The following is a 17,024-nucleotide window of genomic DNA, read 5'->3' as shown; positions in this document are numbered from 1 at the left end:
TAAAGTGTCATTTACTCTCAAACATCTGAAGAACTTTGGGCTGAGTTAGAACAAAGATATGGCCAAGCTGATGGTGCAAAGTTAGTCCAGCTGCAAAGAGAAATCAACAACATTTTGCAAGGAACAAATGATGTTGCAGCATACTTTACCATGCTCAAAAAAATCTGGGATCAAATGAAAGTTTTTAATACCTTCATGGCTTGTGGGTGTGAGTGCAACTGTGGAGTAAAAACTCACAATCACAAAATGAATGAAGATCAAAAAGCTAATCCAATTCTTGATGGGGCTCAATGGGGGATATTCCGAAGTAAGGGGAAACATCCTCATGATGAAGCCCCTTCCTTCCACAGCACAAGCTTATTCAATAATTTTACATGAAGAGTCTCAAAAGGAGGTACATTCTGGTCACCATGTGTCGGTTAAGCCCAGTGCTTTCAATGTTAATGCGCAAAAAACTAATATGAGTATAGGGGTGGAAATTATAACAGTAACTCTAAAGCAAGGAAAAACAACTTTTGCTCTTACTGTAAGAAGCAGGGACACCAGAAAGAGAAATATTATAAACTGGTCGGGTACCCACCGTCTTTCAAGTTCACTAAGCCAAAGAGAAACTTTGGAAATGTTTAGGCTAATGCAGCAGTTGAGGAAGTTGAAACATCAGGAGAAGGAGCAGTTATCACTCGAGGTGTTGCACCTAGCCTAATGAATCCACAGAGGTTCACAAAAGAACAGTATGAGCAGCTAATTCAGATGATACAATCTGTGCAGGCTGGAAACATAAGTACTTCAGGTTCTGATGCTAATGCAAGTGCTAATTTCGTGGGTAAATGTACTGCTTTTCATACCTTTATTTCTTGTTTTACAACTATCATATCCAAGTTTTGGATAATTGATTCAGGAGCCTCACAACATATGACTCATGATAAAACACTTCTAAATAATTTCAAACAACTCCCTTTCCCTATTCAAGTTACACTACAAAATTCTTATAAAGTCAAAGTGTACAGTTTAGGAAGTGTATTAATTTCACCTGAACTTGAGTTGCATAATGTTCTTTATATTCCTTCTTCCAACAATAATCATTTGTCTGTTAACCAATTGTATAAGCAGCTAAATTCTAATGTTTTATTTACTAAATCTGAATGTCTTGTACAGCCCCCTTCTCTGAAGAGGTAAATGGTACTTGGTGAAACTTTTGCTGGCCTCCGTGTGCTGGAAGTTAATTCAACTAAGTCTAGAGTGTCCAATGAGCCTTTATTTTCTTTCCCTAAAAATTATGTGAAGACTTGTAGTGCAGCCAACTCAGAGTTTTTTGTTCAATTGTGTAGTTCTGTCCCAGAGTCTATTCAAACATTTGTAAGAGGAATTTTTCCATATAATGAAAGTTTGGAAATGAATAAAACTGCAGTTTCTGATTCTATGAATTCCAACAGACTTTGGCATTTAAGATTGGGGCACTTAACTTATCATGCAATGAAGAATATAAAGAATATATCTCTTTCATCAACAGATAAACAGGTTTTTCCTTGTGACATATACCCAATGGCAAGACAGTCCAAATTGCCTTTTCCAACAAGCTCTATTAGATCTAAACAGTGCTTTGAATTACTACACATAGATACCTGGGGTCCTTATAATGTTCCCACTTACAAGGGAGAAATATATTTTCTTACTATTATGGATGATTTTTCAAGGGCAACTTTGGCCTATCTTTTGTCTACAAAATCTAATGCTTTCCCTTGTGATGACCCAAAATGTCATCTTTAAATTTAATAAGTAATTCTATATTCTAAGACCTTGAAAAGTACCATTTTATCATTCCTCGACTTGTGTGCGCAGTCCGTAAAATATTTCAGAAAGTTTTCATGTGAAAAATGGATTAAAATGTGAAATAGAGCTTTAAAACTCAACTAAGTTGACTTTGGTAAACATTTTTAGCAAACGGACCCGGATCAGTATTTTGACAGTTCCGGTAGCTCCATATCGTGATTTAGGACTTGAGCGTATGCCCGGAATTTAATTTGGAGGTCCCTAACTCAAGTTAGGACCATTTAACGGAAACTAGTAATTTAAAGGCTAAAGATTTTCAAGTTTGACCACGGAGTTGACTTTTTGATATCGGAGCCGGAATCCGATCTTGGAAATTAGAATAGCTCCGTTTTGTCATTTAGGACTTGTGTGACAAATCTGAAGTCATTCCGGATTCACTTAATATGTTTTGGCACGAGATTTGCCAATGAAAAAGTTTAAAACTCAAAGTTCGAATCGAGATGTGAATTGTAATGTGGATGTTGTATGACATGAATTGAAACCCCGAGTAAGTCCGTATTATATTTCTGGACTTGTTGGAATATTCGGACGAGGTCCCGAGTGGCTCGGATGAGTTTCAGAAGAGCCACAGAGCAATTGGAACCTGCTGCCCCGTGCTGGTTCTGGTGTGTCGCACCTGCGACATTTTGTGCGTAGGTGCGTGGCCGCTCCTGTGGAATACCAATTGCTTCTGCAATATTGGAAAGCCTTGCCGAGCTCCGCTTCTACGTAGAAATGAGCACAGGTGCGAAACCGCATCCGTGATGGGCAAGCCGCTTCTGCGAGGACGACCGCTTCTGCGGTCACTTGTGCGCTTCTACGATGTCGCAGGTGCGACATTTTTGGGCGCAGATGCGACCACTGGTCAAGCTGCCCTGTTCCGCAAATGCGAGCTTTGTCTGGAAAATGCGAGACCGCAGGTGCGAAAATATAGGCCGCAGATGCGAAAATGCTAGGCAGAATACATAAAATTGTGTCTTAGCCATTTTTACTCATTTTTGAGTTTTAAGTCTCGGATTTTGGCGATTCCAAAGGGTTTTTTACCAACTTTGAATTGGGTAAGTGTTCTATAACTAAAAGGGATTATATTTTACAAATCCATATCTATATTCATCATTTATTTCGGATTTAGATGTAAGAAATTAGAATTTTTATAAAATCTTCCAAAAATGAAAAATTAAGATTTGAAGGTCCATTTGATATCGGAATTGGACAAATGTGGTATGGTTGAACTCGTATCGGAACGGGTGTTCGAATTTCGTGAGTTTTTTCGGGATTTGAGACGTGGGTCCCACTGCCGAATATTTTAATAAATTTTGGATTTTTATCCGGAAAATTTGTGAATTCATATAAAATTAATTCCTATGATTAGTATTGAATATATCGAATTATTTGTGAATAGATTTGAAGCTTTCGGAGGCAAATTTAAAAGGAAAAGCTGTGGTTGAATAATTGATTGGAATTTGCAAAGTGAGGTAAGTGTCGTGGTAAACCTTGACTTGAGGGAATAGAAACCTTAAATTATTTGTTATGTGAAATGCATGTGAACATCATATAGGTGAGGTGACGAGTGTCTATACTTCATGAAATTAATTGTTTGCCTGCTTACTTGAAAAATCATAAATTATTTTAAATCATAAATTAATTATTATAATAATTGTTTCTCTCCTATTCTTTGTCAAATATTAATTCTTGACTTCCTACATTAATTGTTACATACTATTTGAATTATGTGCCTTAATTATTATTTGACATTTAGCATAATAAATATTAAACTACCTATTTGCTCCCCGATTTCCATAATAATTTGCTATTTGTCATTGTTTGTTTCATAATTAAATCATAATTATTGTATGCTTTTTGTCTTATAATTTTATATTATTGTTGTATTTATTGGGGAAATTTCTTCTATAAGAATTGGTAAATGGATATATTGGAGGATCGGGTTGCACGCCGCAACAAAATTGATTGAAATGGATATATTGGAGGATCGGGTTGCACCCCGCAACAGACTTATTAAAAAGTCCATATTGGAGGATCGGGTTACATGCTGCAACAGACTTATTAAAAGTCAATATTGGGGGATCGGATTGCACTCCGCAATAGACTTATTAAAAAGTCTATATATATACTTGATTGAAATAAATATATGACAGACTTGATTAAAATGAATATATTGGAGGAGCGGGTTGCACGCCGCAACAGAACTGAATGTGAATATATTGTGAGAGCGGGTTGTACGCTGCAACAGAATTGAATGTATTGTGAGAGCGGGTTGCACGCTGCAACAGAATTGGTTGAAATAATAATGGATTATGACTGCTGAGTTGGCTTCAATTATTATAAATGAGTTACCTGATTTATATTCTATTATTTGTTGTTGTTATTAATATTACGTACAGGTTAATGTAAGTGAACCGCCTTAGCCTCGTCACTACTTCGTCGAGGTTAGGCTCAGCACTTACCAGTACATGGGATCGGTTGTACTGATACTACACTCTGCACTTCTTGTGTAGATTTCGGAGTTGGTCCCAGCGGCGTGCCATAGACTTGCTCGAATTTTAGCTACTCGGTGGAGACTTGAGGTATAACTGCATGGCGTCCGTAGTTCTGAAGTGCCCGTCTATTTTACTTTCGTTGTGTGTTTATTTTCAGATAGCTTTATTTTATTCAGACCTTTATTTGTATTTATTCTAGAAGCTCGTGCACTTGTGACACTAAATTCTGGGATGGTATTTAGACACCGTTATTTTTATGGATTATTTCACTATATTTCAAACTTTGTTTCCGCTTTTGTTTCCTTGATTATTAATAATTTTAAAATTGTTTTAAAATTGGTTAATATTATTCTAACGTTGGCTTGCCTAGCAAGTTAAATGTTAGGCATCATCACGGTCCGAAGGAGGGAATTTCGGGTCGTGACAGTTGGTATTAGAGCTCTAGGTTACATAGGTCTCACGAGTCACGAGCAAGCTTGGTAGAGTCTGAAGGATCGGTATGGAGACGTCTGTACTTATCTCTCAGAGGCTATGAAGTTTAGGAACAATATCACTTCTTTCTTATTTTGTCGTACAATTTTATTCTATCATCGATGATTGAACCATTCTACTCTTATTCTCTCGCAGATGGGGAGAACATGTAATACCTCTACCGATGGGCGGGGACTAGAACCCCCGGTGGCAATTATGGCCAGGGGTAGAGGTCGAGGCAGAGGTCGTGCTAGAGGCCGGGGTAGAGCTCAGTCCAGAGCTCGAGTAGCTTCACCTGTTGTAAAACCTCAGGTGGACCTTCAGGAGGAGGTTCCAGTTCAGAATGTACCAGCTAGACCAGTTCAGGTCCCGGAAGGATTCATAGCTACTCCAGTGCTTCAGGACGCACTAGTCCGTTTGGTGAGTCTTATGGAGGGCGTAGCCCAAAATGGTACATTTCCAATGGCACTAGCCGTTTCACGGGCTGGGGGAGGAGCACAAACTCCCACTACTCCCACTCCGGAGCAGATGGCTCCCCAGAATCAGGCTCTAGCAGCCCTGCCAGTTGGGATAGTTCAGCCAGTTGTTGTGGCACAGATCGGTGATAGGCCCGCCATGTCTTTTGAGGCCTTATTGACACTGGATAAGTTTACCAAGATCTTTCCAGTTCACTTCAGCGGTACACCTTCTGAGGACCCACAGGATTATCTTGAACACTGCCATGAGATGCTACGGAACATGGGTATAGTTGAGACCAATGGGGTCGATTTTGCTGTATTTCAGATGACGGGTTCTGCCAAGAGGTGGTGAAGAGATTATACATTGACCCGACCAGTCGGATTGCCTGCACTTACATGGGAGCAATTTTCTCAGCTATTTCTGGAAAAAGTTCCTCCCTATCACACTGAGAGAGGAATTCCGCAAGCAATTTGAGCGTCTACAGCAGGGCAGTATGATTGTTACTCGGTATGAGTCCCGTTTTGTGGATTTGGCCCGTCATGCTCTTCTTTTACTACCTACGGAGGGAGAGAGAGTGAGGAGGTTTATTGAGGGACTCATTCTCCCTATCAGACTTCAGATGGCCAAGGAGACTGGAAGTGAGATTTCTTTACAATCGGCTGCTAATGTCGCAAGGAGGATCGAGATGGTTCTTGCACAGGAAGGGTAGAGGTCCGATAAGAGGCCTCGTCAGTTCGATGGTTTCAGTGGTGCCTTGTCTAGAGGAAGAGGTAATTTTGGTAGGGGTCATCCTCCCAGACCGTTTCATTCATCACATCATGCATCTCTCGGTGCTCTAGGGAGTCACGGACCTATTATGCCTTACTCTGGTCAGCCGACATTTAGTGCACATTCAGCTCCTATCAGTGCTTCACCACTCCAGAGTTACTATAGCAGTTATCCGTCCCATTTGGGTCAGCTTCATGTTCAGCAGCCACGGCATCAGGATAGATGTTATGAGTGTGGGAACATTGGTCACATCATAAGGTATTGCCCTAGATTGGCGAGTAACATATATCGACAAGATTCTCGTGCCATCATACCGGCACCGGTTGCTTCACCGTCTGCTCAGCTAGCTAGAGGTAGGGGTCAGGCAGCTAGAGGTGGAGGTCAGGCCATTAGAGGTGGAGGTCAGGCCATTAGAGGTAGAGGTCAGACCGTTAGAAGTGGAGGCCAGTCAGTTAGAGGTCGTCCCAGGGACGCAGTTCAGAGTAGTGGGGCCCAACCCCGATTTTATACTTTTTCAGCTAGGCCTAAGGCCGAGTCATCTGTTGTTGTGATCAAAGGTGTTATACCAGTTTGCCATAGAGATGCTTCAGTTCTATTTGATCCAGGATCTACTTATTCCTATGTGTCCTCCAATTTTTCTTTTGGTTGTGCCTTGTGATTCTCTGAGTGCTTCTACATGTGTATCTACACCGGTGGGAGATTCTATTGTAGTAGATCATGTCTATCGTTCGTGTGTGGTTACTATTGGTAATTTTGAGACTAGTGTGGATCTTCTACTTCTTGATATGGTAGATTTTGATGTCATCTTGGGTATGGATTGGTTGTCCCCTTATCATACTATATTGGATTGTCATGCCAAGACAGTGACCCTAGCTATGCCAGAGTTACCTCGGTTAGAGTGGAAAGGAACTCCTGGTCATTTTGCCAGCAGGGTTATTTCTTATATGAAAGCTCGGCGTATGGTAGAGAAAGGGTGTCTAGCCTATTTGGCTTATATTCGCGATCCTAGTGCGTATGTTCCTTCTATGGACTCAGTACCAGTTGTTCGTGAATTTTCAGAATTATTTCCTGCAGATTTGCCGGGGATGCCACCCGACATAGATATTAACTTCTGTATTGATTTGGCTCCAAGAACTCAGCCCATTTCTATTGCACCATACCGTATGGCCCCGCCAGAGTTGAAAGAATTGAAAGAGCAGTTACAAGACTTGCTTGATCAGGGATTCATTAGACCCAGTGTCTCGCCCTAAGGTGCACCAGTATTATTTGTAAAGAAGAAAGATGGCTCTATGCAGATGTGTATAAATTATCGGCAGTTGAACAAGGCCACTATCAAAAACAAATATCCACTGCCAAGAATTGATGACTTATTTGATCAGCTTAAGGGTGTCAAGGTATTTTTGAAGATCGATTTGATGTCTGGTTACCATTAGTTGAATATTAGGGCATCTAATGTCCCTAAAATAGCTTTTCGGACTCGGTATGGGCATTACGAATTCCTATTGATGTCATTTAGGTTGACAAATGCCCCAACAACATTTATGGATTTGATGAATCGGGTGTTCATGCCTTATTTGGATTCTTTTGTGGTTGTATTCATTGATGATATCTTGATTTACTCCAGCAGTCGAGAGGAGCATGAGCAGCATCTACGAATTGTGCTTCACACTTTGAAGAATAATCAGTTATATGCCAAGTTTTCAAAATGTGAGTTTTGGTTAGACTCAGTTGCCTTTCTGGGGCATGTTGTATTGGCAGAAAGCATAAAGGTGGATCCTAAGAAGATTGAGGTTGTTCAGAATTGGCCTAGACCTACTTTAGTTATAAATATCCGGAGTTTCCTGGGTTTAGCAAGTTATTATCGTCGGTTCGTGGAAGGGTTTTCATCTATAGCAAAGCCCATTGACTAGATTGACCTAGAAAGGTGTCCCATTCAGATGGTCAGACGAGTGTGAGTTGAGCTTTCAGAAGCTCAAGACCATTTTGACTACGGCGCCAGTGTTGGTATTACCCACAGGTTCAGGATCGTATACGGTATATTGTGACGCATCTCACAATGGTCTTGGTGCAGTATTAATGCAAGATGGCAAGGTAATTGCATATGCGTCGCGGCAGTTGAAAGTTCACGAGAAGAATTATCCTGTTCATGACTTAGAATTGGCAGCCATTGTTCATGCACTGAAGATTTGGAGGCATTACCTCTATGGTGTCTCGTGTGAGGTATTTACTGATCATCATAGCCTTTAGTATCTGTTCAAATAAAAGGATCTTAATTTAAGGCAGAGAAGATGGTTGGAGTTGTTGAAAGACTATGATATCACCATTTTGTATCACCCCGGAAAGGCCAATGTGGTGGCCGATGCTTTGAGTAGAAAGGATGTGAGTATGGGCAGTCTTGCGTATATTCCGGTTGGTGAGAGGCCATTAGCTGCAGATGTTCAGACTTTGTCTAATCAGTTCGTGAGGTTAGATGTTTCAGAACCCAGTCGGGTTCTAGCTTGCACAGTCACTCGGTCTTCTTTATATGAGCGCATCAGAGAGAGGCAGTATGATGATCCTCACTTACTTGTCCTTAAGGACACGGTGCGGCTCAGTGATGCCAAACGGGTTGTTGTGGGGAAAGATGGAGTTCTGTGAATGCAGGGTCTTTGTGTGCCTAATGTGGATGGACTTCATGAATTAATTCTTGAAGAAGCACACAGTTCCAGGTATTCTATTCATCCAGGTACCGCCAAAATGTATCAAGATTTGCGGCAACATTATTGGTGGAGGAGAATGAAAAAGGATATAGTTGCATATGTAGTTTGGAGTCTGAATTGTCAACAAGTTAAGTACGAGCATCAGAGACCTGGTGGTTTGCTTCAGACGTTAGAAATTCCTGAGTGGAAGTGGGAGCGTATCACTATGGATTTTGTTGTTGGGCTCCCATGGACTCAGAGAAGACTTGGCGCAGTTTGGGTCATTGTGGACAGGTTGACCAAGTCAGCACATTTTATTCCAGTGGCAGTTACCTATTTTTCAGAGAGGTTAGCTGAAATTTACATTCGTGAGATTGTCCGCCTTCACGGTGTGCCTGTGTCTATTATTTCAGATCGAGGTACGAAGTTTACCTCACATTTGTGGAGCGCTGTACAGCATGAGTTAGGCACGCGGGTGGCGTTGAGTACCGCATTTCATCCACAGACAGACGGACAGTCAGAGCGCACTATTCAGATATTGGAAGATATGCTCTGCGCTTGTGTTATAGACTTTGGAGGTTCTTGGGATTATTTCTTGCCACTTGCGGAGTTTGCTTATAATAATAGCTACCAGTCAAGCATTCATATGGCTCCATATGAGGCATTATATGGAAGGCGATGACGATCGCCAATTGGTTGGTTTGAACCGGGAGAGGCTCGGTTGTTGGGTACCGATTTGGTACAGGATGCCTTGGATAAGGTCAAGATTATTCAGGATCGACTTCGCACAGCTCAGTCTAGGCAAAAGAGTTATGCCGACCGAAAAGTTCGTGATATTGCATTCATGTTTGGAGAAAGAATATTGCTCCGGGTTTCACCTATGAAAGGTGTAATGAGGTTCGGAAAGAAGGGCAAGTTGAGCCCTAGGTATATCGGACCCTTTGAAATTCTTGAAAGGGTGGGTGAAGTAGCCACCAAGCTTGCATTACCACCTAGTTTATCAGCGGTTCATCCGATGTTCCATGTGTCTATGCTCCGAAAATATCATGGTGATCCGTCTCATGTGTTAGATTTCAGCTCAGTCCAATTGGACAAAGATTTGGCTTACGATGAGGAGCCGGTGGCTATTATAGCCCGGCAGGTCCGACAGTTGAGGTCTAAGAGTTATCCTTCAGTTTCGGGTGCAATGGAGAGATCAGCCGGTAGAGGCATCTACCTGGGAGTCCGAGTCGGACATGCAGAGTAAATATCCACACTTATTCATAAGCTCAGGTACTTTGTTTCTAACTCCGTTCGAGGACGAACGTTTATTTTAGAGGTGGAGAATGTGATGACCCAAAATGTCATCTTTAAATTTAATAAGTAATTCTGTTTTCTAAGACCTCGAAAAGCACCATTTATCATTCCTCGACTTGCGTACGCAGTCCGTAAAATTTTTCGGAAAGTTTCCATGTGAAAATGGATTAAAATGTGAAATAGAGCTTTAAAACTCAATTGAGTTGACTTTGGTCAACATTTTTAGCAAACGGACCCGGATCGGTATTTTGATAGTTTCGGTAGCTCCGTATCGTGATTTGGGACTTGGGCGTATGCCCGGAATTAAATTTGGAGGTCCCTAACTCAAGTTATGACCATTTAACAGAAACTAGTAATTTAAAGGCTAAAGATTTTCAACTTTGACCACGAGGTTGACTTTTTGATATCGAAGCAGGAATTCGATTCTGGAAATTAGAATAGCTTCGTTTTGTCATTTAGGACTTGTGTACCAAATTTGAAGTCATTCCGGATACACTTAATATGTTTTGGCACGAGATTTGCAAATGGAAAAGTTTAAAACTCAAAGGTCGAATCGAGGTGTTAATTGTAATTTGGATGTTGTTTGACGTGAATTGAAATCTTGAGTAAGTCCGTATTATATTTCTGGACTTGTTGGAATATTCGGACGAGATTTCGAGTGGTTCGGATGAGTTTCGGACGAGCCACAGAGCAATTGGAACCTGCTGCCCAGTGCTGGTTCTGGTGTGTCGCACCTGCGACATTTTGTGTGCAGGTGCGTGGCCGCTCCTGCGGAATACCAGATGCTTCTGCGACATTGGACAGCCTTGCCGAGCTCCGCTTCTGTGGAGAAATGAGCGCAGGTGCGAAACCGCATCCGCGATGGGCAAGCCGCTTCTGGGAGGACGACCGCTTCTACGATCACTTGTGCGCTTCTGCGATGTAGCAGGTACGACATTTTTGGGCGCAGATGCGACCACTGGTCAAGATGCCCTATTCCGCAAATGCGAGCTTTGTCTCGCAAATGCGAGACCGCAGGTGAGAAAATATAGGCCGCAGATGCAAAAATACTGGGCATAATACATAAAATCGGGTCTTAGCCATTTTTACTCATTTTTTATTTTAAGTCTCGGATTTTTGAGATTTCAGATGGGTTTTTCAATCGGGTTTTAAATTTTTTTTTATGTGAAATGCATGTGAACGACGTATAGGTGAGGTGACGAGTGTCTATACGTCGTGAAATTAATTGTTTGCCTGCTTACTTGAAAAATCATAAATTATTTTAAATCATAAATTAATTTTTTAATAATTATTTCTCTCCTATTCTTTGTCAAATATTAATTCTTGACTTCTTGCATTTATTGTTACATGCTATTTGAATTATGTGCCTTAATTGTCATTTGACATATAGCCTATTAAATATTAAACTGCCTATTTTCTCCTTGATTTTCATAATAATTTGCTATTTGTCATTGTTTGTTTCATAATTAAATCATAATTATTGTATGCTTGTTGTCTTATAATTTTATATTAATTGTTGCATTTATTGGAAAAAGTTCTTCTATAAGAATTGGTAAATGGATATATTGGAGGATCGGGTTGAACGCCGCAACAAATTTGATTGAAATGGATATATTGGAGCATCGGGTTGCACGCCGCAACAAACTTATTAAAAAGTCCATATTGAAGGATCGGGTTGCACGCCACAACAGACTTATTAAAAAGTTTATATTGGAGGATCGGGTTGCACGCCACAACAGACTTATTAAAAAATCCATATTGGAGGATCGGGTTGCACGCCGCAACAGATTTATTAAAAGTCAATATTGGGGGATCGGATTGCACTCCGCAATAGACTTATTAAAAAGTCTATATATATACTTGATTGAAATAAATATATGACAGACTTGATTAAAATGAATATATTGGAGGAGCGGGTTGCACGCCGCAACAGAACTGAATGTGAATATATTGTGAGGGTTGGTTGCACGCTGCAACAGAATTGAATGTATTGTGAGAGCGGGTTGCACGCTGCAACAGAATTGGTTGAAATAATAATGGATTATGACTGCTGAGTTGGCTTCAATTATTATAAATGAGTTACCTGATTTATATTTTATTATTTGTTGTTGTTATTAATATTGCGTATAGGTTAATATAAGTGAACTGCCTTAGCCTTGTCACTACTTCGTCGAGGTTAGGCTCAGCACTTACCAGTACGTGGGGTCGGTTGTACTGATACTACACTCTGCACTTCTCGTGCAGATTTCGGAGTTGGTCCCAGCGGCGTGCCATAGACTTGCTCGGATTTCAGCTACTCGGAGGAGACTTCAGGTATAACTGCATGGCGTCCGCAGTTCTGAAGTCCCCGTCTATTTTACTTTCGTTGTGTGTTTATTTTCAGACAGCTTTATTTTATTTAGACCTTTATTTGTATTTATTCTAGAAACTTGTGCACTTGTGATACCAAATTTTGGGATGGTATTTAGACACCGTTGTTTTTATGGATTATTTCACTATATTTCAAACTTTGCTTCCGATTTTGTTTCCTTGATTATTAATAATTTAAAAATTATTTAAAAATTAGTTAATATTATTCTAACATTGGCTTGCCTAACAAGTGAAATGTTAGGCACCATCACGGTCCGAAGGAGGGAATTTCGGGTCGTGACATCCCTACCCTTAAATCCTTTTTAGCTCTTATAGAAAGACAGTTTTCAGCCAATGTTAAGATCATAAGATCAGATAATGCATATGAGTTAGGGACATGAATAACTCCTTCAGATTTCTTTACTTCCAAAGGGATAGTTCATCACACATCATGCATTGGAACCCTACAACAAAATGGGGTAGTTGAAAGAAAACACAAACACTTATTAGAGACATGTAGAGCTTTATTATTCCAGTTTCATTTACCAAAGAAATATTGGGGTGATTGTTTGCTAACAACAACTTACTTAATTAATAGAGTCCCTTCAAGAGTTCTAAATAATAGATCACCCTATCAAGTTTTGCTTGGCAAATTGCTAGATTACTCTCATTTGAAGCCTTTTGATTGTTTATGCTTTGTCTCTACTCTTTCTAGAAATAGAGATAAACTACAACCTAGAGCAATCCACAGAGTCTTCTTAGGTTACCCTTTTGGAAAGAAAGGATATAGAATTTTGAACATTCAATCGAATCACGTATTTGTTTCTAGGGATATCAAATTCTTTGAGTCTATATTCCCTTTTTCTTATTCCGCTCCTATGTCAAAATTGTTTCTGGCCAGTTTTCCTATCTCTGATGAGGGAATGCATATTTTTTCTTCACAACAGGAATCTAATTCACCTAATGTAACTACACCAGGAATTATTTCTTTATCATTTGTCCAGTCCTAAAGGCAAAGATTGCCCCATTATTACTCTGTCTACATCTAGAGTTGAATCAGCTCCGGCAGATGGGCTACACAGATCTTCTAGAGAGCATAATACACATAAATATTTATCACACTACATATGCGATGCTTCTTATTCAGTAATTTCACCAAATCTACCTTTTACCCCATTTCACTCTTACTCTTTTTCTGCACTTTCTCAACCAAATCAACAGTTTGTTAACTCTATATGGCAAATTTTTGAGCCAAATTCTTACCAAGAAGCAGCCATTCATCCCGGTTGGCAAGCAGCTATGGCAAAAGAACTTGAGGCTTTAGAATCCAATTGCACTTGGGAAGTAGTTCAAATCCCTTTTTGAAGGAAAGCATTGCCCTGCAAATGGGTGTACAAAGTTAAAGTCAAATCTGATGGAAGTTTGGAAAGACTCAAAGCAAGGCTAGTAGTACGAGGAGATACATAATGAGAGAGGGAATAGACTACACAGAGACATTTTCACCAGTGGTGAAAATGACAACTATCAGATGTTTGTTAACTGTTGCAGTGAAGAAGGGATGGAATTTATACTAGTTAGATGTTAATAACGCCTTCTTACATGGAGACTTGGACGAGGAAGTGTTTATGAAGTTTCCACCAGGAATTGCACCTCCAAGCTCTTCCCATGTATGTTGTCTTCGCAAGTCCCTCTATGGTTTGAAACATGCATCGCGCCAATGGTATGATCGACTATCCTCTGCTTTAGGATCCAGAGGTTTCGCCTCCTCGGTCAACGACTAATCTTTGTTCTTCAAAACATCCGGGACTCTAACGACTATATTAGCCGTATATGTTAATGATATTCTCCTAACAAGAAATAATCAAGAAGAAATCAGTGAGATAAAATCATTCCTTGACTCTGAATTTCGAATTAAGGACCTAGGAGAAGCAAGTTATTTTCTAGGTATGGAACTTTTACACGAGCCTGGAGGTATCATTTTGACTCAGAGGAAATTTGCAATTGACCTCATTTCTGAGTTTGATTCTCTACAATCGAGAAATATTTGCACTCCGCTTGATTCACACATTAAGCTTACTGCTGATTTTGGTGAGCTTTTGCCTGATCCTACCATTTATCGGAGGCTCTTGGGGAAGCTAAATTTCCTCACAAATATCCAACCAGATCTATCCTTTACTATACAAACCTTGAGTCAAGACATGCAATCTCCAAGATCTGGACACTATCAGGCAGCTTTACATACTCTTCGATATGTTCGAAATGATCCAAGTTTGGGACTTTTCTTCTCATCCGAGCCTTCATTTCAGATTTTGGGTTATTGTGATGCAGATTGGGCATCTTGCTCGGATACTCAAAGATCAGTTAGTGGTTTCTTCTTAAGCATAGGTGGATGCCCCGTCTCCTGGAAATCGAAGAAACAACAAGTGATTTCTTTGTCTTCGGCAGAAGCTGAATATCGATCTATCCGACGTTTGGTAGCAGAACTTTCATGGATTGTTCATCTTCTTGCTGACATATCCATTTCCCCTTCGTTTCCGGTCTATGTCCATTGTGACAATCAAGCTGCGATTCACATAGCGAAAAACCTAGTTTTTTACGAACGAACAAAGCACATCGAAATTGATTGTCACTTAGTCCGCGAAAAACTGCTCGATGGTCTAATTTCTTTGTCTTTTGTTCTAACTATAGCCCAAATCGCCGATATCTTCACAAAAGTGTTGACAGGACCTCTTCATCGGAGTTTTTTGGGCAAGTTGGGAGTCCGATCTACGGGCTCCCACTTGAAGGGGGTGCTAACGGAGCTCTCACAAAAGGTGCCTCAAATATTAAGCAAGCAGAAGCAATATCAAGATATAGTGCATGTAGTTGTCTAGTTGTATAAAATATAGGTAGTTATGGGTCTTTGTCCTTTTTTTTTTTTTGTACAGAATTGATTATGGCCTTATGGGTCTTTGTCTCTTTGTCTTTCCCCTTTTTTTTGTATAAGTAGAGGTACATATACAATGTACAAGGAGACGTTCAAGTGAAAAAGGGGAAAATATTCCTTTTGCTTTCAAAAATATAGAAAGGAATTTGAGAAATTGTTTGATATATAGAGAGATGAAAGGAAGATATGCCTTGCTGGGAAAGGTACATAGTATAGTTGAGTTGTGGAATTGCAACCAGACATATCTCATTTTGGCACAAAGACATATCTCACGTCAACTCCGTCAATATCTAAGTTTAGTCTTCTCATGCTAACTAAACTAGTAGTGTACGTATTCAGTTTTACTCATACATATCCAAGCCCTTACTTTCTAACGTGCTCATCTATTTTATTGCTCAAGCTTTGGGATGACACCCTCACTAGTTTCCTCAATCATTCTATCTCTCTATTTTCTATATTATATTAAAAGCACGAACACCCTTAATGAAATATTGTTCGCCTTTTTTATCCTTTAAAAATTTATTTGCACATTAGACAAAATAGTTATTTATGTTTTTTTTTCTAATATTTAGGAGTTTTAAATCAACTAAATTTTGTGTATCAAATTCTTCCTTTTTTTTAAATATTTATTTTTTCAAATATTAAGGTTCTAAATATTAGGACTTTGAAATCAATTGAAATTTTTGGTTATTAAATCTTTCCATTTTAAACTAGGTACTAGGTGAGAAGTCTTAATATTTAAGTCCTAATACATAAATCCATGAAACGTACTACCTTAACAAAATATGACGTAGTTATTTAGAGATCCTTAACGTGTAATTGAGTAACATAGAAACGACAACTAGTACTATCCTAATTTGTGCTAACACTAGTTTTAGGCTTTAAAGAGGAAAAAGTTCCAATCAAGTATAATTACCTCAAGTAATATTCAATAGCCTTATAGATTTATACCATGTGAACCATCAGGGGCGGATTTATAGCCCATTTTATGGAGCACCTGAACACGTGATCTCTCCATCAAACTAAATATTTTATATACATATTTTTTAGAATTGATCTAACAATGTCTGCTGGCACCCTTGTTCCAAAGAGGCTAAATGGTGTACTTGGTTAAGTGCTGAGTTATTTACTTAGAGAAATAAGGATCAATTCCCACAAAATACTTTCTTTTTTCTGCTTCCTTTAGTGGTGCACCCATATTATAAAATCCTAGATCCATGTAACGACCCAATCGGTCGTTTTGACTTTTAGAACCCTGTTCCCTAAAATAAAACTCTCCGAATGTGCTTTTATTGATTTATGACTTGCGGGGATGGTTGGTTCGAAATTTGAAAGTGTTCGGGTTGAAATCGGAACACTTGGTTCCTTAAGTCAGCCTTAAAAGGTCAAGTTTGACTTCGGTCAACATTTTGAGAAAACGATCCCGGAACTGGGATTTGACGGTTCCAATAGCTCCGTATGGTGATTTTGGACTTAGGAGCGTGTTCAGAATTTTATTTGAAAGTCCGTAGTTAAATTATGCTTGAAATGGCTAAAATAAGAATTTAAGTTTAGAAGTTTGACCGAGGAATTTACTTTTTGATATCGGAGTCGAAATCCAGTTCCGAAAATTTTCATAGCTCCGTTATGTCATTTATGACTTGTGTGCAAAATTTGAGGTCAATCGAACTTGAATTGATAGGTTTCGGTACATAATGTAAAAGTTGGAAATCTTAAGTTTCATTAAGCTTGAATTGGGGGATGATTCGTGATTTTAGCATTGTTTGGTGT

General features: G+C 39.5%; 1 protein-coding gene across 1 annotated transcript; it reads left to right on the top strand.

The window, feature by feature from the left end:
* Window positions 1–250: 250 nt before the first annotated feature.
* Window positions 251–13,693, top strand: LOC142166919 (uncharacterized). The gene is made up of 4 exons (XM_075226790.1): window positions 251–526; window positions 628–1,172; window positions 1,329–1,518; window positions 13,307–13,693. Exons 1-4 carry the CDS (start codon window positions 251–253, stop codon window positions 13,691–13,693), a joined length of 1,398 nt encoding a protein of 465 aa, XP_075082891.1.
* Window positions 13,694–17,024: the final 3,331 nt, after the last annotated feature.

Source organism: Nicotiana tabacum, chromosome 2, assembly GCF_000715075.1.
Source record: "Nicotiana tabacum cultivar K326 chromosome 2, ASM71507v2, whole genome shotgun sequence".
NCBI classification, from domain to species: domain Eukaryota; kingdom Viridiplantae; phylum Streptophyta; class Magnoliopsida; order Solanales; family Solanaceae; genus Nicotiana; species Nicotiana tabacum.
The sequence above is the reverse complement of the archived record's forward strand: the minus strand, read 5'-3'. Positions and strand labels throughout refer to the sequence as shown.

Bases quoted from the DNA above. Each gene is read 5' to 3' on its own strand.
- LOC142166919 (XM_075226790.1), top strand. From the start codon at position 251: ATGAAGATCAAAAAGCTAATCCAATTCTTGATGGGGCTCAATGGGGGA. The intron at 1,173-1,328 runs GTAAATGGTACT...TCAATTGTGTAG, and splicing joins CAGCCCCCTTCTCTGAAGAG to TTCTGTCCCAGAGTCTATTC. The intron at 1,519-13,306 runs GTTTTTCCTTGT...TAACTACACCAG, and splicing joins TTTCATCAACAGATAAACAG to GAATTATTTCTTTATCATTT.